The 27,106-nt window shown below is 37.8% G+C and overlaps 1 protein-coding gene across 1 annotated transcript in view; it reads left to right on the top strand.

Annotated features, from left to right (window-relative positions):
* Positions 1-27,106, top strand: part of PHF14 (PHD finger protein 14) — a 289,953-nt gene that overhangs the window by 208,506 nt on the left and 54,341 nt on the right. The window contains exons 18-19 of the mRNA XM_090046914.1: positions 11,994-12,056; positions 19,265-19,378. Coding sequence (XP_089903040.1) covers positions 11,994-12,056; positions 19,265-19,378 — 177 coding nt within the window. The remainder of the gene's footprint in view (positions 1-11,993; positions 12,057-19,264; positions 19,379-27,106) is intronic.

The following is a 27,106-nucleotide window of genomic DNA, read 5'->3' as shown; positions in this document are numbered from 1 at the left end:
CCTTTCAACTCTGTTGTTTGCTTGCTGATTTATTTATATCAAAGTAGAAAAATGGATAATAGAAGTTGGATTTTAGATCTGAGTTTAAGGCTGTGCCCCCTGTGTGGAATTATTACTCTGAAAACTTTAATTTATCACAAGCATATTTAGTCTGTACTAGGAAAAAATAATCCTTGTACTGCTATTCTGTATCAGGTCTATATGTCTTGTCATAGTGGCCTCCTAAGCCATTCATGTTTCTTCAGAAAGTTGATTTTGTTGTAGAGACTTTCAAAGAACCACAACCAAATAAGTCTTTAAGTGATCTGCCACTCACCAATATGAATTATTAATGCTGTCCATTAAAAACTAATCTTACTGTATCAGGGTGAAGGAAGAAAAGCAGAGAAAAACCAAAATCACCAGTTTAAAAAACACTAAGCAAGTCCTGATTTAGCTGAGTCAAGTTTTGCTTTTCACCGTAACATTTGATAGTGGTAGTGAAGTATGAGAGAAGCTTTCTTTGAGAATGGAGACGAGAGCCAGCCACATCTAATCTTGTTTTGCAAGAGACAGCTGGGGACTGCTGATTTGTGCTGTGTCAGCCACTGTGTATGTGGAAAGGGGAAAAGTGTCTCATCAGTTGAATTTTAGCATTCTTTAGCAGAAAAGTTCTTTTCTTTTTAAAATTGGCTCAGCAAATGGGTTGTGTGTGACTAACCATAAGCGCATTATAATTAGCTCTACCAGGAGAGTACACAAATATTATGTGCAATTTTAAGGTGACTTTTAAAAAAACCTTCACTAAACCTTAAAGTGCATTGCATTGTTAAATTCTGGCAGCAATTAAGTTGAGATAAACTTTTCACTAAATGTATCTTTGGTAAAGGTTGAAAATGATTATCTGGTTCAGTGGTTTGAAAACTCCTTTGCGTATGTTTGGAGAGTTTTAGGTATTTTTCAGTTACTTGAGAGAGTTCAAATCACCAAGCAGTACTGGTGAACTTAATTCCCAAGGATGTTTTTGGAGACTTTAGTGATCTAAAATTGTTTTCTAGCTATTAATAACCTAAAAATTAAACAGTCAATAATTTTCAAATGTGACACAAGTAACCAAAGAAAGGAAGTGCCAAAATAAAAATGTAGGGAGAAGAAGGGAAAGAGGACTCCTATCAAACACAATATAAAATATGAGCATTTCTTGAAGGTATATTTAATGATTTCAGTGTTAACATTTCATAGTTTCATAGTTTCTAGGGTCGGAAGGGACCTGAGTAGATCATCGAGTCCGACCCCCTGCCATGGCAGGAAAGAGTACTGGGGTCAAACAACTCCAGCAAGGTGTACATCTAACCTCCTCTTCAAGACCCCCAGGGTAGGAGCCAGCACCACTTCTTTTGGAAGTTGGTTCCAGATCCTAGCCGCCCTGACTGTGAAGTAGCGCCTCCAGATATCTAGCCTAAATCTACTCTCTGCCAGCTTGTAACTCTTATTCCTGGTCACTCCTGGTAGTGCTCAGGGGAACAGGGACTTCCCCAGTGCCTGCTGATCCCCCCCCCCCCCGACTAGTTTGTAACAGGCCACTAGATCCCCCCTTAGCCTTCTCTTGTGGAGGCTGAACAGGTTCAGGTCCCGTAGCCTCGCCTCATAAGGCCTTCCCTGCTGCCCCCTGATCATGCAAGTGGCCCCCCTCTGGACCCTCTCCATGTTGTCCACATCCCTCTTGAAGTGCGGCACCCAGAACTGGACGCAGTACTCCAGCTGTGGCCTGACCAGTGCCGCATAGAGGGGGAGTATCACCTCCTTGGACCTACTTGAGATGCATCTGTAGATGCATGACAAGGTATGGTTGGCCTTCCTGACTGCATCCCCACACTGCCGGCCCATGTTCATCTTGGCATTGATGATGACTCCAAGATCCTTTTCTGCTTCTACACTTATGAGAAGGGAGTTCCCCAGCCTGTAGGTATGGTGCAGGTTGTTCCTCCCCAGGTGCAGCACCCTGCACTTGTCAGTGTTGAATCCCATCCTGGGGCTTGAGGGGGACCTAGCAGGGGGGGTGACTGTTCCGGTATCTGCTTAGGAAAATGGAGGCAAAGAAATCGTTAAATATGTTGACTTTGTCGTCTGGTGTAACAACCAAATTTCCTAACGTGTCTTGCAGGGTCCCCATGTTACCCGGAACCTTCTTTTTACCCCCTATGTATTTAAAGAAAGACTTCTTATTGTCCTTAATCTGGGAAGCTAGTCCCAGCTCCATCTCTGCCTTGGCCTTCCTGACTGCCCCCCTGCATCCCTGAGGAACTGCAGTATAGTCATCCCTGGTGATGGCCCCTCCTTTCCATTGGGTGTACGCCTCCCTTTTAGCTAGGAGACATTCCCAGATGCTTTTGATGAGCCATGGGGGCTCATGTGCCCTCTTGCTCCCTTTGATCTGCGTTGGGATTACCTCCCTTTGGGCTTGGAGGATCATCTCCTTAAGGGGCGACCACTCTTTTTGAACACCTGGCTTTCCTCCCCTCCAGGACCTCAGTGCTTCCCCGACTATTCTCCTTAGCTCATTGAAGTCCGCCCTCCTGAAATCTAGGGCTGCTGCCTTGCTGCAGGCCTTTTCCACCTTGTGCTGGATGGTGAATTCCAGCAGGTAATGATCACTGTCACTCAGGTGGTTGAGCACCCGCAGCCCCCTCACCATGTCCTCTCCTGTGGCCAGCACCAGGCCCAACAAGGTATCTCCCCTGGTGGGGCTGTGCACCTCCTGGGTTAGATGGAGGTCCTGCATTCTGGCTAAGAACCTACGTGAGCAGTCAGTTCTGGCTGACTGCTCTTCCCAGCAGTTGTCCAGGAAGTTCAGGTCCCCCATGACTACCACATCTTTAGACTTCACTACCTCTGTGAGCTGACCTAAGAATTCCTGGTTGAGCTCTTCCCCTTGGTTAGGAGGTCTGTAGTAGACCCCACTGTTAAGTCTCTTTCCCCTCGACTGCCTTGTATTCTAACCCAAAGCACTTCAGAGTGCTCTTCCTCTGATTCTTTGTTAATTGATGAGGATGGGTATTCCTCCTTAATGTAGAGTGCCATGCCTCCACCTTTCCTTCCTATCCTGTCCCTCCTGTACAGCCTATAGCCTATGCTATTGTTAATGTGTTATGCTAACACATTAACAAAAAATGTCAGTTTACCCATTTCTAGCAAGATTTCTGTAGCAAGCCATTATTGAACCAACAATTTGTTATAGTATTCAGTGGAGGGTTGTGTAGCATTATGGTAACACACATTTCTTAGAATGACTTTCATTTAAGTTATTAGGAAAATGTTACATTAAGTAAGCATATGACTTAACCTGAATGCTCCAGCCCAGCAGATATACTGGTTATCCTGATGAGTAGTTTGGAATGAAAGAATCGCAAGTTGTAAAATACTTGCAGAAGAAATGCCTCTTTTATTAAAATATAACTTTAAATATTTTTTAAAGATTATTGGCAACAAACTTTACATGTGATGTATGAAAAATGTGTGAATGTTTTCTGTGTTCCTTTATACAGGAGTCCAAGATCCCATTTCTCATGATTTCTGTGTTCTGTCTGCACATAATCTGTGTATCTCACTGTTTTGTCCACTTGCTTGTGCTGTAACCTTGGTGTAAGTACATAGTGAGTGGATTGCATTGAATCTCCAGTATGTTTCAGGAAATGGTGGCAACTAAGGAGATTTACATTAATCGGCACACATTTTTGCAAAATAATTACTTTTATGATTCTTTTCACGGTGTCTCTAATGGAGACTATCTGGGCAGATTTGATATAATTTATTTAGGCATATATGCTCCAGAGAAATGCTGGTACTAATCATTATTTTGGAAAATGTGAACCTTGCTTGTCCTCCAGTCATAATGACTAAGTAGGTTTTAATTTTCTGTAACTGTGCATGGTGTGGTATCTTTATTGTGCAGTATATCAAACAGTATTTGGAACCACTCATGCCCCCAAATGAAGACACAGCAATTCTGGTTTACAGTGGAGGAGGTGACTGCGGGAGGAAGGTACGCCAGAGTGTTGTGCAGGCCCCATGCCAAGCATAAATTGGAGGCAGGCTTGGAGGTTATGTAACAAGGATCATGATTATGGCAATCTTAAAGCTGCCCCAAACACTGCAGAGACGGGAGAGATCCTCCTGATTAGTAGCTACCTTAGCGTTATGCTCCCCATTTGGTAATACCGACAGTAGTTTTTGTTTAACACTGAGCCAGTTTTGTTCCAGTTAAGGCTACCATAATTGTATAGCTTTAGAACAAGGGCATACAATGTAAGATATAGTAGGCTGCATATAATATAAAAACCTAATTTTAATGCAAGCTACAGAAAATAGTGCACCAGGGTTTGCATGGCTTTGTTCTATAAGGACATGAGCCTACAGGATCAAAAGAGAACGACATAGGCATAAAGATATTTTTGTTTCACTAAATATATCTGTTGTTTCATTTTTGTTTTAGTACAAGAAGTTTTGGTCCCTTGACATGGACATGCAAAACAGAGTCAGGATTTTTGTTTTGAATTGCTTCTCACATTGGAACTAGTTCATTGTCCATTGAAGTCGATTGAAAGGCTTCCAATAACATTGTTGGACAATGGATCACATCTTTTATCATGAAATTGATTTTGTTCCCTGAAAAAGCTTTTTATGAGTAGTGAATATTGCTGTTGTAATGGCATCTTGAGATCCTCATCAGGATCATGGCCCCCTTATGCTGGAGCTAATACAGAAGTAGGTTATCCCACACCTGCCTATTGTGAAGTTTATGCACCTTCACCTGAAGAATCTGATGCTAACCAATGTAAGATTTTAGGATACTTAACAAAGGCTTGCCTCATCTGATCCACTGTGGCATTTTGTAAAATAGAAAAAATGATAAGATTCTATTTTATTAGATTTATATGCTGCCTCCCCCCACCAAAAAAAAAAAAAAAAAGCTCAGGATGATTTAAGCAGAATAAAATAGCAACAGAATAAATATTAAAATAAGAGTATACAACACAACAACATTCTCAAGTAAAAGACTCCCAAATTTAAAAGCAGTCTATCCTATTATGGTCCTCTGCCTCTGACCAAGGACAGTATTTCCCCACTTCCCAACTAACTTTGCTTCCCAATACCTCCATAAAAGATAACATTTGGGAAGGAGGCAGTTTTGTGCTCCATAGTTTGTAAAGGACTTGAAGAAGTTACAGGGGGTCCAGAGGTGGATGACAAAAATGATAAAAGAGATGGAAGGCAAGTCATACAAGGAAAGGTTCGAGGAAATACATTTGCAGCTTGAGGAAAAGGTGTTTAAGGAGAGACATGATAGCGGTCCTCAAATATCTGAAAGGGTATCAGAAAGAAGAGGGAAGAAACACCTTTTCTCCCCTTCTGCAGAGGGCAGAATGTGGAGAGATGCCTTTTAAGTTCAAGAAAGTAGGTTTAGACTGGATATCAAGAAAAACTTCTTCATTGTTTGAACAGTAAGGCAATGGCATAGACTGCCTAAGAAAGCTGTGGACTGTCCATTATTGGAGGTGTTCAACAAAAGGTTGGACCACCATGCCTATGCTCAACTATGGATATTTCTCAGGCTTTGGGGCTTTGCTGGTTGCCACGTCATGCTGGGAAAGGTTTTTTTCCCTCTCCTGTTGCTACATGGGTTGCTGGCTGCAACCAAGGCTAAGGTTTTTGACTGGGGTGTGCCAGTGCTCTTAAACCTAGAGGTTTTTATAGAGGGCCCTGCTCCTCTGCTTGGGGTCGAACTGATCACCATATCTGAGGTCAGGAAGGAATTTTATCCCATGGTCATATTAGTATGAACCTTGAAGGTTTGTGCCTTCCTCTGCAGGGGGGGAATCCCTCTTTCTTCAGTGTTTTAAGTGTATTTTAAAAGCCCTTGCAGCTGGAGGATATTAGCCACCATTGTCCCCCTGCCTTACTTGTGGTAGATTAGGGTGTTATGTATTGTGCTTGCGTCAGGGTTGACTGTGTAATTTTACAAATGGGTTAGACTGTGGATTTGTATTAGAAGGAGGATCATCCATAGCAAAATCATCCATCAGGAGGTTGGATTAGATAACCTCTGAAGGTCCCTTTCCCTACCTTTTGATGATTCTATGAGAGAAGCAGCTAGGATGGAAAAAGTCAAGAATAAAATTGAAAGTGAAATTCCAAATAGGGATATGTTGAAGAAGTATATATTGCACATCACTTTACAGTGTGCTCTTTATACTACCCAGTAGCCATACTTTATGCATGCAGTATGAAAGCAGTAGAATTGTATGTGGTATCCCAGAAGTCTTGTTTTCTGTGCACCATGCAGTGGCAAGTTCTATAATATAACCAGGAGTCCTTGAGCTTAACAGATGCATCAATTAACATCCTCCTCCTAAATTTTACAGCTATAATTTTAAGAGCCAGTCAGTAAAATATTTAAACAGTAATTTTTTGACTCTGTGTACATATAAGTGCTGAAAAAGAGAGGATTATCTCCTAAATGTAATGTAGCACAAGAAAGGCGAGTGTACAGGACCCTCAAGGAAAGAGAATAAGTTAAAACACTTCCAATAAATTTAACTTTATAATTCTATATATCACTTTCAGTGCTTTTAATTAATGAAGACTGAGAAATTGCCAGACCTTTTAGAGCAGTCTTTAAAGCAGAAGCACTGGTTTTGACCTTTCAGTTCCTGTGGGCTCAGCAAAAGATTGCTGATTAATGTCACATCTTAAACTGTGTCAGCTGAGCTGTTCATTTCCTGTTTTAATAAACAGCCCCATTTCTAATGCAGCAGAATTTGACGTGAAATATTCTTTATGTTTTCGATAGCCACTCAGTATTTATAATAGTGTCTGTATTAGTAGTTCAAAGCTTAGTAGATTCTAAACATAAATGTGTTTAAACATTTTACTGTTTGGTTTTAATGGCCAAATCAGGATACCTGCTGTCAAGTCACTATGTTGTTTGAAACTTATTGTAGGATACCCAACACACATACTTTGACAGAATCGAGTGTTAAAGATGCAAGGCATATAAGAAATTTTTAAAAATCCTTTTTCAGGAAGCTTATTTAGTATTTTAAGTAATCATAAATATTAATATTTTAATGCCGTAATTTATTGTAATAATCAGATAGGGTAAGATCTATGAGGCAGGGGATCAATTTCAGTCTCATGTGGCAGAATACTCCTCTGAATGGGAGACAATAAAGAAATATGACCTGAACTGAATAAAATTGAGATACACAAGTAATTAATAAAGCATGGAGTCTATTAGAAATAAGGTAGACTTCTGTAAATGTTTATATTCTCTGGGAGAGAGAGATATACGTATGGGAGAGACAGATGTACAAAATTTTAAAATTCAAGGTAAGAATTGTATTCAACGTGTAAACAATTTGATGATTAATGAAGTACATTGCAGTAATATTGGATAGTTAAACTTGCTGGAAATTTTCTATCTGTCCCTTCCCTAGCTAAGAATCTGTTCCTCTACAGATAGGACTGTCCTGCAAGAGATTTGATGTATTAGTGTCAGGACTTGCAATATATATTTAAATACTTGTTACAGTAGATTAATTAATGAAAACATCACAATTTAGAATTGTCACCACAGCTGTCACCATCATCTTTCTTCAACTCACAACTGATCCATATTGTCCTTGGAGTTGAAATAAATACAGGATGATCTGCTTGCCATTTCATTATATCATGCAAAAACAATGGACACTGACAGGCTTTCTAATGGATTGGTAAACTAGTTGGCCAAGTTCATGAAACCCTTACATTTAACTTCAAAGGCACTTCTCTGTGATAAACACAACAACTGATCAGTTCCAAAATACAGGAATGTTTCAAGTATGCATGGGAAGAACCAAATTTATTTAGGCAAAAATCAGAATGGCATCTGGTTAGCAGAGTCCTGGGTTAAGCCACCTTTGTAATTCTGTATCGATCAATGCATTTCTTGATGGCAGAAATTAACTTGTTTCTGCATAACTCTTTCTTTTAGCTTAGCACATGCTCTAATTGAGTTTAAAATATTGGATACTTTTGAAAAGGGAGGGAAAAAAGAAAAGAAAGAAGAATAGAAATGGTAGGGAATGAAAACAGGGTGCACAGAGACTTCACCCTCAATAGGAGGAGAATGAAAGGACTGTGCCATGTTGAAGGCGAGTAGTATGAGCAGAATACAAAGAAGCACCCTGACATAAAAGTCAGGGGCACACAACCCTTGCCAGAATATGGGGCATGCAAAACCCTAGGGGACAGGGACATTGGAAAGAGAACATGTACCTCCTCTGGGGAAAAATAGGATATATTCAGAGAGCAAAGGGAAAATAGAGAGGGGGGACAGTGATAGAGGGCTCATGGCATGGAGGCTATATATGGCAGTGAAAGAGGAGGCTCTGCTGTATGAGGTAAACTTAGGCTATGGAAATAACAATGTGTATAGTCTTTTACTTTCTTTTGTTCAAATTGATGCATCAAATAGGGGAATATTCCAGTTATTTTATTTGTGATCTATGCCCTTGAACAGTTTAGTGCTGCTTTTGGTGGTCTCCCGTTTTAATACCACCTTTTTGGGGGTTTCTGGTGCTTAAATAGCTAGAATCATTGCTCATGAGGATACAAGAAACTAAATAAATGTTATATATTAAACGATATGAGAAATAATAATAAAATCCTACCATGCTGACTCTGCCTTGAGAATAAAGTTAGATGGTGCAATGTAAAGCTTTGTTTCAACATCTGACAGACATGCTTTGCATTCTAATACATAATGTCTGAAGACTGTGCTTGAAAGAGTGCCTTTTCCAAGCCACTTCCTATCTGTAGCAGAATAGAGCAGCTGATTTTTAGAGCAAAAACCTCCTCAGGGACTCAATTCAACAGTGCAAATTAAGCATTAAACAAATATAGTATTGCACCTGCCAACGTCTTATCAACCAAACAGTAAACCAGATTGCTCAGAAATTGTGTGGATTTACAGTTTAAAAAGATAAGTGGTAGGAAGTTTGCTTTATGGGGTCCAGTTCTGATGTCCCGCATATTTGTATGCATGCTAGTTTAAAAGAGTTATAAGTATAAATCTTTGGGCTCAACTATCCTTACACTTTTCTTGCAGTTCATGTATGTTTTCAAGGGGATACAAATACAATCTTTGGATGATACTTCTATACTCAGGGCTGGAATAGATAGCCTTAGAATCTTGCACACAACTACCCAGAAAACTTGAAATTAGATTAATTCAAACCCCAAAAGGCAACTATAATTCTCACTTAGCTAATGAAACAGTTACAGCTGCACTTCTGCCCTGCACTGTTAATAACTCCCTGGTGACTTTGCACATTTGCTATTTAGGGGGGGAAATTAAATATGAAATCATAAGGGCCAGATGTTGCTCTGTAGGAGTATTGGAGTCAAAGATGTATGCAGAATACATGTAGCACAATAGGCACCACACTTGCTGTGCCTTGCTGAAGACCTTCCTGATGCACACCTGAGGTTTTTCTGCAGTATTTAATGTCTATAGGAGAAGGGATCGGGGAGAGTAAAGGTGAAACTGCATGCTTCTCATTCAGCATCAGTAAATAGTGTGTATAGTGTTTTGAATAGCTGATAAACGCATAGTAAACTTAAAATATCAAAAATAAAAACATCTAGACAAAAACATAATTCATTTTTCCTTCTTTACATGCTATTTTTCCTTGTAGCAGCAGACATATAAAAATGTAAAGAGTAAAATCATATATCAGATGAAGAAAGAGCTGTATTCCACTATAAAAATAGTACTGTGGAAGCATCTCTCCATTACTCTAATACTGCAACTGCTTCAGTGCACAATACATCTGCCAGAGAAAGAGAGGTTCTAGCACAAAGCAGTGGCAGCTATCTGCCTTTTTCCTTATGAGTGAAGAAAAAGGAGTTTTGACTTTCTTGTCAAAATCCTGCAAATGAACAGTAGGAAGGGCACCACACACCTTTGCTGGGTTATACTGAGCCAATAAAAATATGATTAATATGAAAATAAAAAACATATCCTTTTTTTTTTCCTTTCCATGATTTCACACTTAGCCTATGAGGCTCTTGCATTGGTCATATGCGATATAGCATTTACCCATTTAGAAAGCAGCAAATAGAATAATTTTACACCCTCACTTACTACTGCAAACAGCATTCCTGCAGGCAAAGCAATATTGGGCTTCAATAGCTGTACAGTATGAAAGTTAGGTTGATGAGAGCACTAATGCTTGAAAAACTTTCATTTTTTACTCTGTGCAAAATGTCTTACCCAGTGACAACATTGGTGAGCACCATTTCACCAGGACTTTATGTTCTTAGGTTAGTGATGCTTCCCTTTCACCTTTTTTTCCATTTGTATTAGCACCCAGAGATCCTATTCAACTCACATTGGTGAACTCTGTTGTGCTTGTGTCTCTACAAGTGCATAGAGTTACTCAGTTCCAGCCTTTAACAGAATACAAGGAATACAAAAGATGCTGACAGTTAGAAAAAAAAGCAATGTAATCTAAAAGCTGAAGCTAAATATTTTGTGTATCTTGCTAGTTTGAGGGGTGGAAGAGTTAAACATGTGTTTATATATTTATTATAGTTAGCTTGAAGGGCTCTTTGGGGATTCTTCAGGGATTCATATAAAGAATAGCTAGAGAGGGAAATGAAGAAATCAATTCCTGGGCTGCCTAGAAGGGCAGGCAGGGCCTGGCCAGGGGCTGTATGCTATTGTTGTTAGTGTGTGGGATCTGGGCTGTTGCCAGGAGGAGGGAGGGGTTGCTTACTGGCCCACAGCAGCTCCCCAGAACTGCCTATATGACATGTAGGTAAAAATAATTGCCCGCCACTGCCATAGTACATACACCACATGTGGCACTGGCAGCCTCTGTATGTAGCATGAAACAGATCAGGGACAGGACAGACCACACACTTGCATATAGGGCAGGAAGCAGAAAGCAGAGCAGCAGATCAGGCAGGAGAAGGGGAACCAAGTGACACTCAGGCTGCTGCAAGGTTCATCGATGGCATGCCTGCTGAAACGGTTAGTCCCCACTCAGCTTAACTCGCATGCAAACTATAGATGCCCTGTTTTCACTAGTAATTACTATGTAGTAGCCAGTATAGTAAGAACAGGCTTATTATTCTAATTAAGATGTTCCCTATTAAGGGAAGAGAGCAAGGAAGTGCTGGAACAAATTTACACAAGAGGTTTTGGCATTTAAATTGGTATGAAGAAACTAGTAACAAAGTGCCAAAATAAGATGCAAAGATGTAATCTAAAAGTGTTTTAAATACATGTTTTCTGACTGCAATGTGGAAGTTCTCTTCCCATAATTCTGCTGCCTGAAGAGTCGAGCTTCATGTTTTCAAAGGGCTTTTTCCTTCCATTACTCTGAAGAGGAGCAACTGTTTTCTCCTTTGCTGTTGTTAAAAGTCTTTGTTAGTAACTTTGCTTCCCTATTCATTACTGCAGTCATGTTTTCCAAGCCTGGTGTAGGAGATAAACCCTTTGCAAATGAAGACAGCATCCATTTTCCTTGCACCTCAGGCCACACAGAATTGATTGGGGTAATAAAATGACAGCACCTTGTAATATACTGACGGCTCTTTAATTTGAAAACTAGTTCCAGCCTGATTCAAAGCTTGTTTAAAGCTAATTTATGGCTTGCGTAATTTTCAGCTGGACCAAGGTAAAGGATGATGTATGAAAACTGATACGAAGTTAGTGTAATATATTCAAACCTGTCATGCTAAACTTGGGAACTGTGGGGTTTTTTGTTTGTTTGTTCTCATTTGTTTGTTTTTTAAGTAGCAGTACTAGGAAAATAATTTGCTTCACATAAATATCATTGTTTAAATTTCTCATCATCTTGTCTCAGATGTTACTTCATATGCTTTCTGTATATCTAAACAATGTAGCATATGTGTTCATTTATATTATGCTTTGAACAGTCTTCATTTTTTTGTTAAAATTAAAGGGCGTCTGCAACTTCGTTGTACAGCTAAACAGCTGCTGTGACTTAGACTGGGAGACGGTTATGGTATGTTTTCAAGTCATATTTGAAGTTGTCAGTTTTTTTAAATAAAATCTGTTTTGTTGTCCAGGGAAGAAAATTTTAGGTGCTCTATTTCAATTTTGTGTGTGCGCACACATGCCTACTCATAAAAAATGTATACACCTAAGTTATATGAAGTAAAATTTGGGGGCTTTTAAAACTTCTTTTTAACATTCATGAGCATATAGATGTGTATATATATGAAAGAAGTTTTACAAAATTCTGTACTCACAAATTTTAGAAATTATTTTGGAAAAAAATAGCTCCCAGATTTGGCCTACAACACTATTATGAAACAAGGAATGTTCTCTTTGATTGTATCTATTTTTTCCTCCTTAAATCTGTCACTTTTAGATGGTCCACCCACAATTCACATGTATTTTAGAACTCTGTTATTTCTGCATGCAATTCAAATGTATGTATGCACAGTAGAGAAGAAAATTAAAAGGAGCTATGTTGAAATGAACGCTGTCACATTAAAAAGCTAACATAAAATTGTGCCAAATATGAGAAATCTATGGGCTGTAATGACCTAATATTTTAATTTTTTCTGAGGGTTTTATATTAGAGGCTAAATAAAATAACCAAAAATGATTGACTCTTATCCAAAAACCATATAAGTATTTATCGACACTTTACACAAGAATCTTTGGCCAATTTTGGCCAGCTGTTGGTTTGTATTTTTCAAGGATTGAAATTGAAAGTTGTTTCATATTGCATCTTCTGTGTGACTGCCTATGGAAATTTGCTTTCAGTAGTCTTAATTTCAGCTACTGTCCTATTAGTATTATTTTAATTTTCATGAGCACTACAGTCACATAAAAGCCCTAGAATGGAAAGTGGGACCATCATAGAAAATTAGGTTTGGCAGCAGGTCATCTAGTTCAGTGGTTCTCAACCTTTTTTGTACCAGGACCCATTTGTAAACATTGATGGCCAGTCCTGACCTAGTAAATAATTTAAGCAGCTAGCCTTATGTCAGCCTGCAAGGCAAAACCTATGGCTTCCCACATTTTTCTCCTTTAAAAGAGAAAATCAGTGATTCTTCTGTGGTTTTTCTGTGATTGTTCACAACCCTTTCATATATTCTTGCACCACACATGTTGAGAAATGCTGATCTAGTTCAATCTCCTGCTCTCTGGGTAGCTTGTTCCAATGCTTTACTACCCTCCTAGTGAGGCAGTTCTTCCTCATATCTAACCTAAACTTCCGTTGCTGCAACTTGAGACCATTGCCCCCTGTTCTGTTATCTAGCACTGGTGAGAACAGTCTACCTCAGCAGTTCTGAAGTGGGGGTACATGTTCCCCCAGAGGGCATGTGAGATATGTTTCATACATTTCTAACACATGGCGAAGGGCCTAAAAAATTCATTTCCCATTGAAAGGGGGTACATGGAGTCTCACTCTGAGACCAAGGGATACATCTACTGAAAAAGGTTCAGAGCTGCTGATCTAGCTCTATCCTCATTGTAGCCACCCTTCAAGAAGCTGAAGGCTGCTATTAAATCTCCTCTCAATCTTCTCTTCTCCAGACTAAATAAGCCCAGTTCCCTCAGCCTCTCCTCACAAGTCATGTGTCCAGCCCCCTAAACATTTTCATTGTCCTCTGCTGGACTCTCTCCAGTTTGTCCACCTCCTTTCCACAGTGGGGAGACCCAAACCTGGACACAGCACTCCAGATGTGGCCTCACTAATAGAGGGGAAGAATCACTTCCCTCAGTCTGCTGCCAACACTCCTACTAATCTAACCCAGCATGCTGTTAGCCTTCATCGCAACAAGGACACACTTTTGGTTCATATCCAGCTCATTGTCCATTGTAACCCCCAGGTCCTTTACTTCAGAGCTGCTGCTTAGCTGGTCAGTCCCCAGTCTGTACCCATGCATGGGTTTGTTCCTTCCTAAGTGTAGGCCTTTACACTTTTTCTTACTTCATGAGATTTCTTTTGGTTAATCCTCCAATTTGTCTAAGAATCTGTGAACCCTAGCCCTACCCACTAGTGTATCTACTACTCCCCCCAGCTTGATGTCATCTGCAGACTTGCTGAGGGTGCTTTCCATCCCATCTTCCAGATCGTTGATAGTAATCTTCTGTATGTGTACATTGAACGGTCCCCTGTATATCAAAGAGAACAAGTCGCACCAATCTTGTTGTCTGGGGAGGCTTGTAGCAAGGTCAGATTATTGCAGTAGTTCTGTATTTTTAACTTGGGCACTGTTAATATTACCCCTTGTTTGTTTTCAAAGTGAAATTACCAAGTAGCCACAAATTGTGTGCATGTGGCATTCACATTCCTGTAAAAGTGACTATTTTTTCAGTAAACTGGAAGCTCTGCTTCTTTAACAGTGATTTCTCCTTATAATTTATTCATTCATTTAATAAATACTGTGGTCCATTAGGAAGATATATTATGGCTTCAGAATGCAGATATATGGCCCTCCATATGTTGGTCAGAAAATTAAATGGTACTTAATGAAACAAGAAGGCTTAAACAACAAAATGGGTATGTATAAAATAATTTGCATGATAAAGGCTTGCAAATAGTTGTACAGTTCTGGGGGAGGGGGTGTTTTTGTTTGTTTTTCTACCCTTCAAAGGATACAGATGAAAACTACCTTGGTACCATCTAAAAATTAGCAAGTTAGTTTCCCTGCAGCTTTAGAACCCTGGAATTCATCCCCTGCAGGGCTGAGGGACAAGTACCTTTATAAGAGGTTCTTATATTGCTATAAACTCTTAATAATCCCTCTTGGCAAACAGTGGACAAACACAATAGGAATTTAGAAAAATGAAGGTTTCTTGTGTTAGAGTTTAACTGACAAGGCTGTCTCAGCTACAAGTTATGTCTGTACTATAGATAGTGTGATGAAAAGAAGTAACTAGGGCCTGTCTGCCTAAGAGAGGAAAATAACTTTTATATGCATATTTTCTGAATGTATCTAACATTAGTTAGCTTGTGCAGAGGATGGGTCTGTATGTGTCCATCTCATTTCCATGCAAGTCAAAAGAAGTTCATTAACTAAAGTTGATACAGGAAGGGGTCCCAGTTGAAATGCAGGGGTTTTTTAGAGGTTTGTTGTGGAGGTTACCTGACGGACATTCATGCACTACATACGGGACAATCATGTGCTTTAACTTCTCACTCACAATAACTACAGTCTAGTTAAGAGTTTTATTGCTGGCTCTGTATTTAGTCTTCATGATACTGGAGCTTTTGGAAAGAGAAGTTTTGCAAAATTAATCTGGAGTATTGTGGCTATCAAAAGTAAGAAAAGGAGATAAGAAATTTCGTGATAGAAATTCTGCATTTTGCCATCTTTTCAATAGAAGGGTTTTTTTAAGGTCAAATAGTTATGATTCTGATACAACACTTTCAGATTTATTTTCACACTTGGGCTTTGGCAACCATGAGGCGTATCACCCCAAAATTCGGACTAGAGCTATTGCTTAGTCCTATTGTAGCTTAACACTGGTGAGAAGCCCTGATGAAAGGTTTCTGCACCTTTTGACATTTTTACTATTGTGTCAGGTAAACATTAACAGGAGCAGTAATCCCACATGATAATTTGCATTATATATGAGTAAACCAGCTAACCTAAAGGAGTCACCATGAGCACAGTATGAACTGCTACATTCTGGCATCATAGGACAGTCGGGATTTTGTGACAGAACTGTAGGAATTTCTGTCACTCTTACGTGACTGTTTCTTGTCCCTATCTCTTTCCACTAGTCAGGGAAGTTATTCTGTTGTGCTACGGAAGCAAGAAAAGAAAAACAAACTGTGCTGTAGATACTTATCTTTTTAGTTTGTTCATTTTTAGAGTATTTTGGCTATGCTGCTACTGAAACTCCTCAAGCAGTTGAGTGCAGTAGGTAGAGATAACACTGCTTTTATGTGAATCACAAAAATCCTTGAACTGGAAGGGCTTCTGTCACGGTATTGTAATTATTAAACTCAGAGGCCTGCATTCTTTACGTGAATTCAACAGACGTATTAAGTTATTCTATCTTCCAATCCCAAAGAAATCCTTCAGGCTGTCCAACCACATAACATGTCTTCTATTCATTCCTTCTCACCTAATTATTCATTTGTCCTCCTTAGGCTTCCCCATGGTACAGTGTGCTGGTCTTGTTACTCTAACCAGGGCACTAAAATCAATTTGAAATTAACTGATGTAAACTTACCAAAATAGTACTAAATTCAGTTTTTCTTTTGTCTTCTGTTTGCTAGCAATAAGGATCTGAATAGTGTTACCCAACTATTTGAAGAGAAACAAAAGGAACAACAACAAAGGAAATGATCCTTAGAGTAGTTGCAACATATAAATGGCCCAATTGGAAGCATAACAATGGAACAGTTATGAACAAAAATATGGATGGAATTCAGAGCCTCAGACCCTTTACTCTTTGTCTTTTGAATAAATAGGCAAAAGCAAACATATAAATAGCAAACACTTTATTTTATAAACCTAAAACTTGAATTTTTTTTGAGGTCATTATGTTAGAGAAACTTAATAACAAGCTTTTCAGCTTGGAAGTTTCCAAGAGTACACTGTTTGATTTCCTTGACTAGAGAAAAGGAAAGTGATACATCAAAAACATGTATTCTGCATTCTGTATAAAAACATCTAAAATAACTTTTGTAATGAGCATTACAACAAGTTTGCGGTAGGGTTAGCACAGATTAACAGATTGGTTCCATATTGTCAAACACTGAAGTGTAGTTATCAAGCCCACAATAATCGAGAAGTGTTATTTGTATGCCTTTAATTTTGGGCCATCTATTGTAATTTTGACCAAGCTAATATAAACAACTCCAGTGAAGGATCAACATAAAGTAATTTAGAACATAAAATACAAACTGCCTAAGAGTTACGCCCCTCATGTGATATTATTTTGCTGTAGTGTTAGACCTGCCAACAGATTCAGGAAAAGCTTTACCCAGATTCTAGACTAGCTGATTGTACAATGAGCCACAAAATAGATTTACATCTATTTGCATACAATAAATTATATTGTAAAGAAAACTGTTGAATTGATTGTACATTTGAAAGCATTAATTGAAAATGAAAGGGAGAATGAAATGGGCAAAATTCTGTTTTTAAGTATCCCTGAGTTTGCAAGTATGCATTGAACCATATGTGAACCTCGTATAATTTAGTAAAGTTACAAAGAACCTAAGTTCATCTATAGGGAGTGCCATACTGGGTCAGTATCCTGTCTCAGTGGTAGAAGTGGATGCTATAGAGGGAGAGCATTAAATTGGATCTCTCTAGGGTGACCTATCCACTGTTCCCTGACATCCACCTTTTACTGGGTTAGAGGTGCCAGAAGAAACATTTCCAACTCCAGTTGTTTTCAATGGAGTGAATTTTATAGTAGGATTTGTTTGTTTGTTTGTTTGTTTTGCTGTGAAGTGGCATGCAGGACAAATTTAACATGTATGCTGAGAGTATGTAGCAGGGAAAAGTACCAAACAAAACTGTGAGGCATGGAGAAGATGGGTCAAGCCTGTTATATTTTACACTTGCCTAGTAATACTGTTCTTGCTACAGTACTTTCTTCTCCTAGGTTTTAAATTAATTTGCATGTATAAAATAGTTTAAATCAGTCCAAATGATACTGTTTTGTCACAAAACATCAGTTTAAGACTAACCCTAACCCTATGTGCAGCTCTAGCTCTCACTGTGAATCGCCTTGCATCTGAATTTGTGCTAAATACCAATGATATTTTGACACACAAAGTTGACCCATAAAATTGGGTTGTATTCTTTCTTTAATATTATTTGCTGACTTAAATACTTACTACTAGTAGTATATTAATCTGTGTTTAATGTCTAATGGAATTGATTTTAAAATAATAGAAGAACATAGATTGCTAGCAGTAAATTATCTGTATATATAAGGCTCCAAATATATGGCATACATATACCTTACATGAAGTTCTGTATCTTCTGGTATCTTCCCCCACATTCCTAATCCACAGAATAACTGTTACTTATTTGTGTTTCCAAGGGGTAGTTACAAGATAGAAGACACCAGAGTTGAGGATAACCTTCAGAGAATATGTAAATATCCTAGATGTGAGAGTATATGATACTAACAGGTACAAAGAACATGTGTGATAATATTAGGGCAGTCACGTAAATAAGATGTGAGACGAGAATATTAGCTGTCAGTTCTTACAAAGGAAGCTAGAAGTCAGGGTTCTGACAAATACTAAAGTCTTGAACAGACAACAAACAGGCATGTAACCAACATCAAATGAACCGCCCCCCCCTCATTCTCACCCCCATCCTACTTCACTTCATATACAAAGATGTCTTTTATAGGTCCCTCCATTTCTGGAAAAGCTTTACAGTCCTAGGCCTATTTTATTTTTTTTTAATTATGATTATTCCTTGGGTAGACTTTCCTCCAGAAGATTAACCACTAGGGCAATTTAACCTGCCATCCAATTTTATTTTTTTTACTTTTACAAAAAAAGCACTAAGATCATTTCTGTCATTTTCCAATGCACCATTTGGAAATACATTTGGATGTACATTCTCTGCTAAGCAGAAATACCTGTCAGATTTTGTTTGCTGCCTTATAATTATTGAAGTCTAACCGTTAAAGTAATACCGAGCTTATTATCCCCAGGTCTCAGATCTTAGAATCATCAAATCATAGAAAATGGGGGTTGGCTGGGACCTCAGGAGGTTATCTAGTCCAGCCCCCTGCCCAAAGCAGGGCCAGCCCCAACTAAATCATCCCAGCCAAAGCTTTGTCTAGCTGGGTCTTAAAAACCTTCAAAGATGGAGATTTTGAAACCTCTCTGTTCACTCACAGCTGGTTGCAGCATTGTGCCCTTACTTATTCATATTTGAAGAAAGTTCTTTTCCCTTTGCTAAATTTGGAAACTAAGGTATAATACTTAGCACTTGTAGGGTACTTTACATTTTCAAATACTACGTAAAAATTTATTGATTCTCACAATACCACGGTGAGGAAAGTATGCAGTTATCCCCAATTTGAAGGTGGAAAAATTGAAACAGAGGTTATGTGGCTTGCCCAGGACAAAAATTTTTTTTTTTGAACTGTGGAGTTCTTGGCTGTTGTGCCTGTGCTTATACCACGGTCCCCCGAAGTCTATTTGATGGAGTACCGCTGCAATACACTGCTGAGGGGTCTATTTGTCTCTGTTGCCCTCAGGATTCCGAACCGTCAAATGAGGTGGTAGCAGAGGCCCCAGGTAAAGTGGTACCCTCTACCTCAAGAAGTAGCTCTGAAGAGCTGGTATCGGTGGCACAGAAACATCCAGAAGAGGTAGGACCTTCTGTGTCTATTTTATTCCAAACGTAACTGTTGAGAATTTAGATTTGCCGCAATTTTTCACTCCTGGTCTTGTTTTAGCTACAAAAAAGCTTTATTAAAAATAGAGTGCAGACCAGCCCTTCTACAACAATCCCGTTGCAATTTCTAGGGCCTCAAGTATCACTGCCTAGAGCTAAGGCTGTTTGCTCTGCTGTCATTAGTTGAGAATCTCATAGTAAGTGGCTGGAATTTCCAGTAATCTTAGAAAATATTTGTGTTCATTCCTTCTAATACATCCATAACAAGAGCTTATTCAGGCTGTGAAACAGTTAAATCCTATAGAACTAAAATTATTAGAAAGTTGTGTTTATTTATTTATTTTAGGGGGGGGGTTTCTTTGTTTTAGGCCTTTTGGTGTAAGGCTATTGCCAAAATTCTTAGATTTTGACTACATTGGCCATGATTTCAAAGAACTTCCCTCTCATTTTTAAAGAAAGCTACCAGGAAACGGAATTTAAATGTATCTAGCTACTGCAGATGCCTTCATTTGAGCACCAGGAGTTACTTACCTGGTCTAATCATACGGCCAAATTCCACATTGCTATGACAAAAATTTGGTTCCCTGTTCCTAAAAGTCCATTCAGTATTAGCTACTACATTATTAATCAAATGCCACTGTTTGTGTTTCCCTATAATAGAAAAAAATGTTGGAAGAATTCTTTTAAAATGTCATGATTGCATGACTGACAATTTATACTTCTCCTGTCTCTTGATATGAGAATGTATTTGCATGATAAAAATATAAGTGTTAAAAATGTCATAAAAGAAGACTGAGCTAAACCCACCATACTGCTAAGAGGTCAGCATCCAATTTCATCCAGTAAGTTTCAGGTCATGAGTTTATTCCAAAGTAAAGCTTAAGATGCATTCTGTTAACCCATGAAACGTACCTATTTCATAGCTAAGGGGTGGTTAGCTGTGTTAGTCTGAAGCCAGGCAGAAGGTAGGACAGAGAGGTACCTTAAAGACTAATTGGTTCACAGGGGCGTAGGAGAGAGAGAAACCTGTAAAATCAAAACCTCTTTCATATTGTGGAAGCATCTTTTCAGGGGACAATCCTCTCCCCCAACCCCAAGAGTCAAAATGTCTGCTTAGAACAGGAATTGTTGGTTTCTGAGAAATAGCCCTGATACTTCTACTTCACTCTCTCCTGGCTTATGCCAATTTTATATATTTTTCTTTTTATGACAGACCTATCAGTAAATGTTTCTAGTTGAATTGGACATTATATTAAAACCTATCTAGTCCTTTTTGACAGTTCCTCTAATTTCAGTTCTATTCATAGAAAAGGATATTAACTCTTTGCTGTTAAAAATATTCTTTATTAACTTCTAGAATTTCCTCTCTCCTCTGATTCTATATCTTGTTTCTATATCTAGTGAGAAAGGATAGAGTCCTCTCCATAGGCAGGTCAAAAATATTACAAAATAATGCAGATTAGTACTAATAACAATTCAATACATCTTGAATGCAAGAAGGAGATTCTTGGAAAGAAGGGAATTTGAATGACTAAGAATTTGCCCTCAAGAAAGTCTGTTAAAGTAGTTTTTGAAGGAATAACACTTTCTCCAAAAATGGTGACTAGTGTAGATAAGAATAGAGAGTTCTATGTCTGGATTTACGTGGGATATTTGATGTAGGACCCTTCACTGTAAGAAGAGGACCAATAGTATTTTTCCAAATTCATAGATGGTACCAGTATATTGGCAAATCACTATGATGAGGAATTAGGTTAAGCTACACATGGATGGCCAATGTTTTAACTTCTTAAATTCTCCTTTCAGTCAATTTTCAAACTGCAGCCCTATGCTTTTACTCGGTCTGTGTGTAAAATTAAACCAGCTAACACTTGGATTGACCTGTATTAGTTTACTAATAACTAGTTAATACCATAATTTGTATCCCATGTGAATTTGTTGTTGATGAGAGAGCCATTGTTCAGAAATGCATATAACAATGAAAGCTGAAGGAATGCAGAAGTTAAATGGGTAGTAGAGTGAAAGACTCGAAACTGCAAAGCATTCTAAAAGGAAGTCTGAATGAAATCAGTGGTGAAAACAGATTTCAGTTTTGGCTACAGAAGACCAGTTCATAGTGAAGATGCTTTGAAATATCCTAATAACTACATATTAGTGACCATAAACTAAAATTTTACCCTGACAGTGATGTTTCTTTATCTAAGATACATGGATACAAATGTAATGCTCTTGGGAGTTGTCTGAAGTTTGCCACTTTTTTTTCTGTTGATGATATTTGTGGGTTTTTTGGCCAGTCATCGTAGGTCATTCTGTTTGGCTTTGTTCTTGCTAATATAAGTAGCATATAATAAGAAATAAATTTGTAGCTTTCACTTCTCTCTGTGTGTGTGAAAATTTCATCCTAGATGAATGGGAGGATCAGAGGGACTCTCCCTGTCACCACAGCCTTCTCTCTTTAACCTGGTTTAAGGGAGGTTAATACCAGGTTTAATATCTGGTTTCAAATTAGATTATAATCTGTATGTCATAGGACCATCTCTACCTATGTGACTACTGCACATGGAGTATAGAGAGCTCTGAATTTTGTTTCGGGATTTAGACACATAATTAGAATAAAATCTTTTATTTGGTGTTTTTGCCTGGTTGTCATAGGTCATGAAAGACCGGAGGAAGTGTTATAGATTAGTGTAGATGAGTTATAGAAACCCAGCAGGTGAAGAAAAATAATTGTATCGTATTTTAAGATAGAAGGAAATTTGAAACTTTATTGAGCAACTATGCATTCCTTATTTAAACAAAATGATAAATGATTGTACTGGTATACCATGTCACTCTCAAAATCCACGTTAAACTCATTTTTTTCTTCTTATAATGGGGATTTTCTAGGGTGATGATTGTACAAGTTTCTATTAGAACACCACCATATTAGGCTATGTAGGCACATCTACACAAGACATTTAGTGCAGAGCTGACTAATTAACTCCACAGTAAGATTGATTCAGAGAGTTCCGATTCGATTCAGAGAGATTAATGGGTCTCCTGATTTGATTCAGATTCAGAGATTTGGCCACCAAATTGGGCTGACTCTCCACCAAATCAAATCAGGGACCAAAGCTTCGCACAGCCCTATTGTTTACTCCGCTGCAGCACACGTGTAGACACTGACGGGGCAGGCTGGGCACAAGGGTGCTTTAGTGAAGAGGCTGCCCCACGCTGAAGCACCCTTGTACCCCATGTGTAAACATGCCCCATGTTTGCTGACTATGAACTTGGAACTGAACTGCATGAGCCGCATGTGGTGAAATTTCCCCTCATGTCTGCATGACAGTTTTCTTATTTTTATTTTAACAATTATAGATCAGTTGCTTTTGAGTGAAAAGAAAGTAAGGAAATACTTTTCCTATTATCAGAAATAATTGTGACTACCCCACAGTCCAGTGGCTGTGGTTTGACTGGCAAAATTTTGTATGGGAATAGTCTTTTGGAGCAATATGGCCTCTTTTTAGGCTTTGTTTTAAGAATTATTCTGTTGAAGTAGCTGAGGGTTGAAAAAGGTTTTGTTTTGGAAATAACCTGCACAGGGTGCTTACAGAGGTGGGGGGGGGAAACAGCACATGTGCTGCGACAGGCACAGCACATGCGTCAGTTTGACACAGCTCTCCCATCACCTACATAGCTTGTATGTTTCAGCAGGGCTTTTTGGCACTTTTGTCTATAACAGCAGCACATCTCAGAAAAGCCATATTAAACATTGTATTCTTTAAATAAAAGTAAGGTAGAAATGCACATTATTTTTACCAACTTTTCATATCAAGTTAATCATGTTTTACTAGTGTGGGCCCACAAGCTTTTCCTCTTGCATGAATGTTTTACAAGTTCTTTATTTATGCATAAAAATAATATATATTAGCTCATAACTTTTAATTCTGATGAAAAAGTATGTTTTTGAGCCTTTAGGTAAACTATAAATGATGACATTGTAGCAGTCAAGTTTGAAAATTCTTTAACTCTGTTTTGCTTTCTAAGTACAGTGGTAAAACTACCAAAGCTGTGCAAAATATCAAGATACTGAGCTAAGAAGAGCTTAAAATAGGTATCCATTAATCTGTTTCTGAATTATTAGGCGTTTACTGCTTGCGGCGTATCTGGATAAAGTGCAGACTTTTTTCTATCAGCTGTAGTATAGTGTTCTGCTTTTTGGGGAAAAATGTGTCTTGTACTTAAGTCAACTGCTATTCATCATAAGTACTCTACGGGCAGCTTAAAAGGATTGTGGATATTGGCAAGCATCTTGCTAGGCATTCAAATCAATGCATTAGTTTTTAAAAGGACTAATGGAGCCTTCTGTATTATTTCAAATGTGAGCAAAGGGAATGTCCCTTCATTTTTGTGGCCATAATTGGCAGCTGACATTTTCTTTTGCTTTTCAATACTCTTCACTCTTTATTCTTTAAATAAAACATTGTTTTGCAAATCTTCCTGCCTCTTTTGAGATTCAGTAAGACTGAAAAACGTGTATTAAAAGTGCCTTCTAACAAGGCAAACCCATAAACATAATCAGCAGAGTCTCCATTCTAATCTTACTGTATTGTAAAGAACAGGGGCTTTTGCTTTTAAAAAAAGTATAACGTACCATATTCATGAACAAATTGAAGCAAAACGATTCTGTGACTAAGACTATAGCAATGCCCTCCCAGTGCTTTCTTCATCCATAACTATTAAATAACTAGATTACCTTGATAAACATATACCAATCTGAAGGTAATTTAGGGCTGGGTAGAATAAACAATGGTGATGGTCAAAAATGATTCACACACCCAGGGAGATGCAAGAAAATACTTAATAGTGAACATAACGCCATGCCTCTTGCTCTGATGAAGAGACATAAAGCTTTCATGTTTCTAACTTCAAAGAGAGTACAATATTTTTTTTCTGTTTCCTGGAGCTGCCAGCTTTAAACACCTCTAAGAGAAGAATTATGGCAGACTGTTGTTGACATTTCAGCTATAAAATTGTGGATATTTCCTAGATGAAGTTAATTGAAAACAGTTATCCATATAGTAAGGCTTCACCTACACGTTTTTCTTTTGCATCATATTTTTGTTGTCCTCTTTCTTTTTTTGGATCCTGCCCTACTTTGAAAAGTATTTGTACAGTTCCATGTTGATTGTAGACTCCCGTCTATGATCTCCCAGTGATTTCATATGAAATTTCTTCGGTCTGTGATTTTTTTTTTAAATGCCAGCTCCCCAGAAAATTGATCTGAAAGTCAAGTTGTGTTCTTTCCTTCTTATTTTTCATCACTAACAGTATAATTTTGCAAGCCAAATTGTACCTGCACAATTCACAGTTTCTGATGTTATCTTAGTCACAATTCTAATTTTATCCCATGTGGCCCAGTAAAACCTATCCTGTGCAAAAAACTGTTCCAAAGACCTATGAATGAGTTGTTTTTACCATTATTAAAGAATATATGTTGTGTTATTTTTGTAATACTACGTACTGCAGTAAACTGGCTACTGTGTTTGTTTACTGTGGCTTTTTGTTATATTAAAGTGGGGATCTGGTTGTCACAAAGTTATAGTGCTGGCAGCCAAAGAAGATTTGCCAAAGAAGATTTGCCCTTAAGTCAAAATTTAAAGACCTAAGGCTTTGGGACAGAAACAAATATGCCTTGAACATCTATGATGACTATGAAAATTGGTGTTTTCAGTGTACACCACATAGTAAGAATAGTAAAATACAATATGTAGCTATAGGATTTAGAGAAGGAAAGGCATGTTAGATCATGTATGTTATCTCCCTAGAAATGCAGGATTATTTCCATTAAAAATTCTAGTGTTTTATCTACTCTGGTTTTAAAAGTTCTAAGCAACGTGGGAGTCTTTTCCTCTGGTTCTGTGCTCTGTTCACCAGCTTCCTATGGAACATTGTTGTTATAGTCTTTCTTTTTTCATTCATGACCAGTTGTAACAGAGAGCCAGTCTGTGATGGCCATGCATTTGAAATAATCTTCTGAGAATATAGACAGTTCAGATGATTCATACCAAACTGTGTTTTAATCTGAAAGTTACTTGTAGTCAAGCTGTACATCTCAGGTTGCAAGGCCAGATGAACTGTGTCCTGAGTTAACACCCAAGTTATTCACCTGTCTAGAAATAAGTATAGTGCCTTGTCTCTTTAATATAAGTATTTCTTGTAATCTGATTACTGTTTCCCATTAATCATTTTTAATTGTCATGAGAGACAGTAAGCTGTAAGCTATATTAAATATTAGTGACAGCATAAATGTTATTTCTGTTTTCTTGATTTTTTAAAATGCTTATAAGTAATAAATAAGATATTAACAAAAATAAGAGTATTATATTTTGTATATTGAGTATTTTCATAAAGCACAACTGGAATGTACAGTAGTTTGGAATATGCATCACCTGAAAATAATTTAAGCATTCCTATTTTCATCTGAATCTATTAAAATGGTTATATTCTAGATAATCTCTTTAATAACAAAAACATAAAGGTCAGAAGAAATGGTTACAGAAATGTTGCCATACAATGTTGCTTTTGAAGGTAATTTATTATGTATGTTTAAGCTGTAAATAGTCTTACTGAGCCAAACCTCTTGAAAGAACATTATTAGTTTAAAAATGAATTAGCTCTGTGTAAAAAATTTTACAAATCCAAGACATTTGTCTTTATTTAACCTTTTCACAGACTCTGCCCTTCTTTAGAGTACATTCAGTCCTATATCATCCGTTACTTGGGAAGGTATTTAATACATGACTTGGCATCATTTGCATTATACAAGAAGATTAACTTTACAAGCTCTGCTATTAATCTGAGTAGCTCTACATATTGACCTATGAAAGAACATAATTAAGTTAGCTTAATTAAGTTAATTAATTGTCACACTCTGATGAACTTACTATTGAGAGGAAATTAAAGGCAAATAGAAATCGGCATTCATTGGTTTGAAATCATATTTTAAAGGATATTAACAAAGATACATTATATTTAGATGACGAAAGTATCTATTGTGTAATAACCAAAGTACAAGCAATTAAAAATGTTAAAAGCTAAGAATCCCTGGAGTGACTTTATTGACTGATATTCAGACTCACTTCCCAAAGCAGATCTTGAAAAATACATGCTAGAAGTTCAGCAAATAAGAGAGTAATTTTTATAACCAAATAATTATATTTAAAAATTGATTCCATATATTAACTAGAGAAGGATACCCCATGAGGAAATTTACAATCGGTACAGCCTGATTCCAGATTTATTTTTCTTGGGAAGAGTGAGAACGGGGGGACAGATGGAACCTAAACCCTGAAGTACACTGGTGCATTCCGGAGCAGGAGTATTTGGCTAAGCTTGGGAGAGAAAAGGTGAATTACACTTCAGTTTAGGGAGGTAGCTACAAATACGTAGGGGGAAAATGTCTGAGTTTGTAGCAAGAATCCAGTAAATAAACATTCCACATGACTGGAACATCTTAGAGCGTGTTCCATCAGTCTTTATACATATGTATCGTACATGCAGCCATATGTATGCAGATTTGGTTGTACATCAGTGTCACCACTGAAAACATTCTGTTCTTACCAGACGTAATTAATCAAAATATATAATAGAAAAATGGAGATGTGTGCTAATATATGCCCGCTATGTTGCCAAGTGAGCATTTCCTGGATCAGTAATTTTA

Source organism: Crocodylus siamensis, chromosome 5, assembly GCF_052110815.1.
Source record: "Crocodylus siamensis isolate JL-2025a chromosome 5, ASM5211081v1, whole genome shotgun sequence".
In the NCBI taxonomy this organism is placed as follows: Eukaryota; Metazoa; Chordata; order Crocodylia; family Crocodylidae; genus Crocodylus; species Crocodylus siamensis.
Note: the sequence above shows the minus strand (reverse complement) of the source record. Positions and strands in the feature narration are given on the sequence as shown.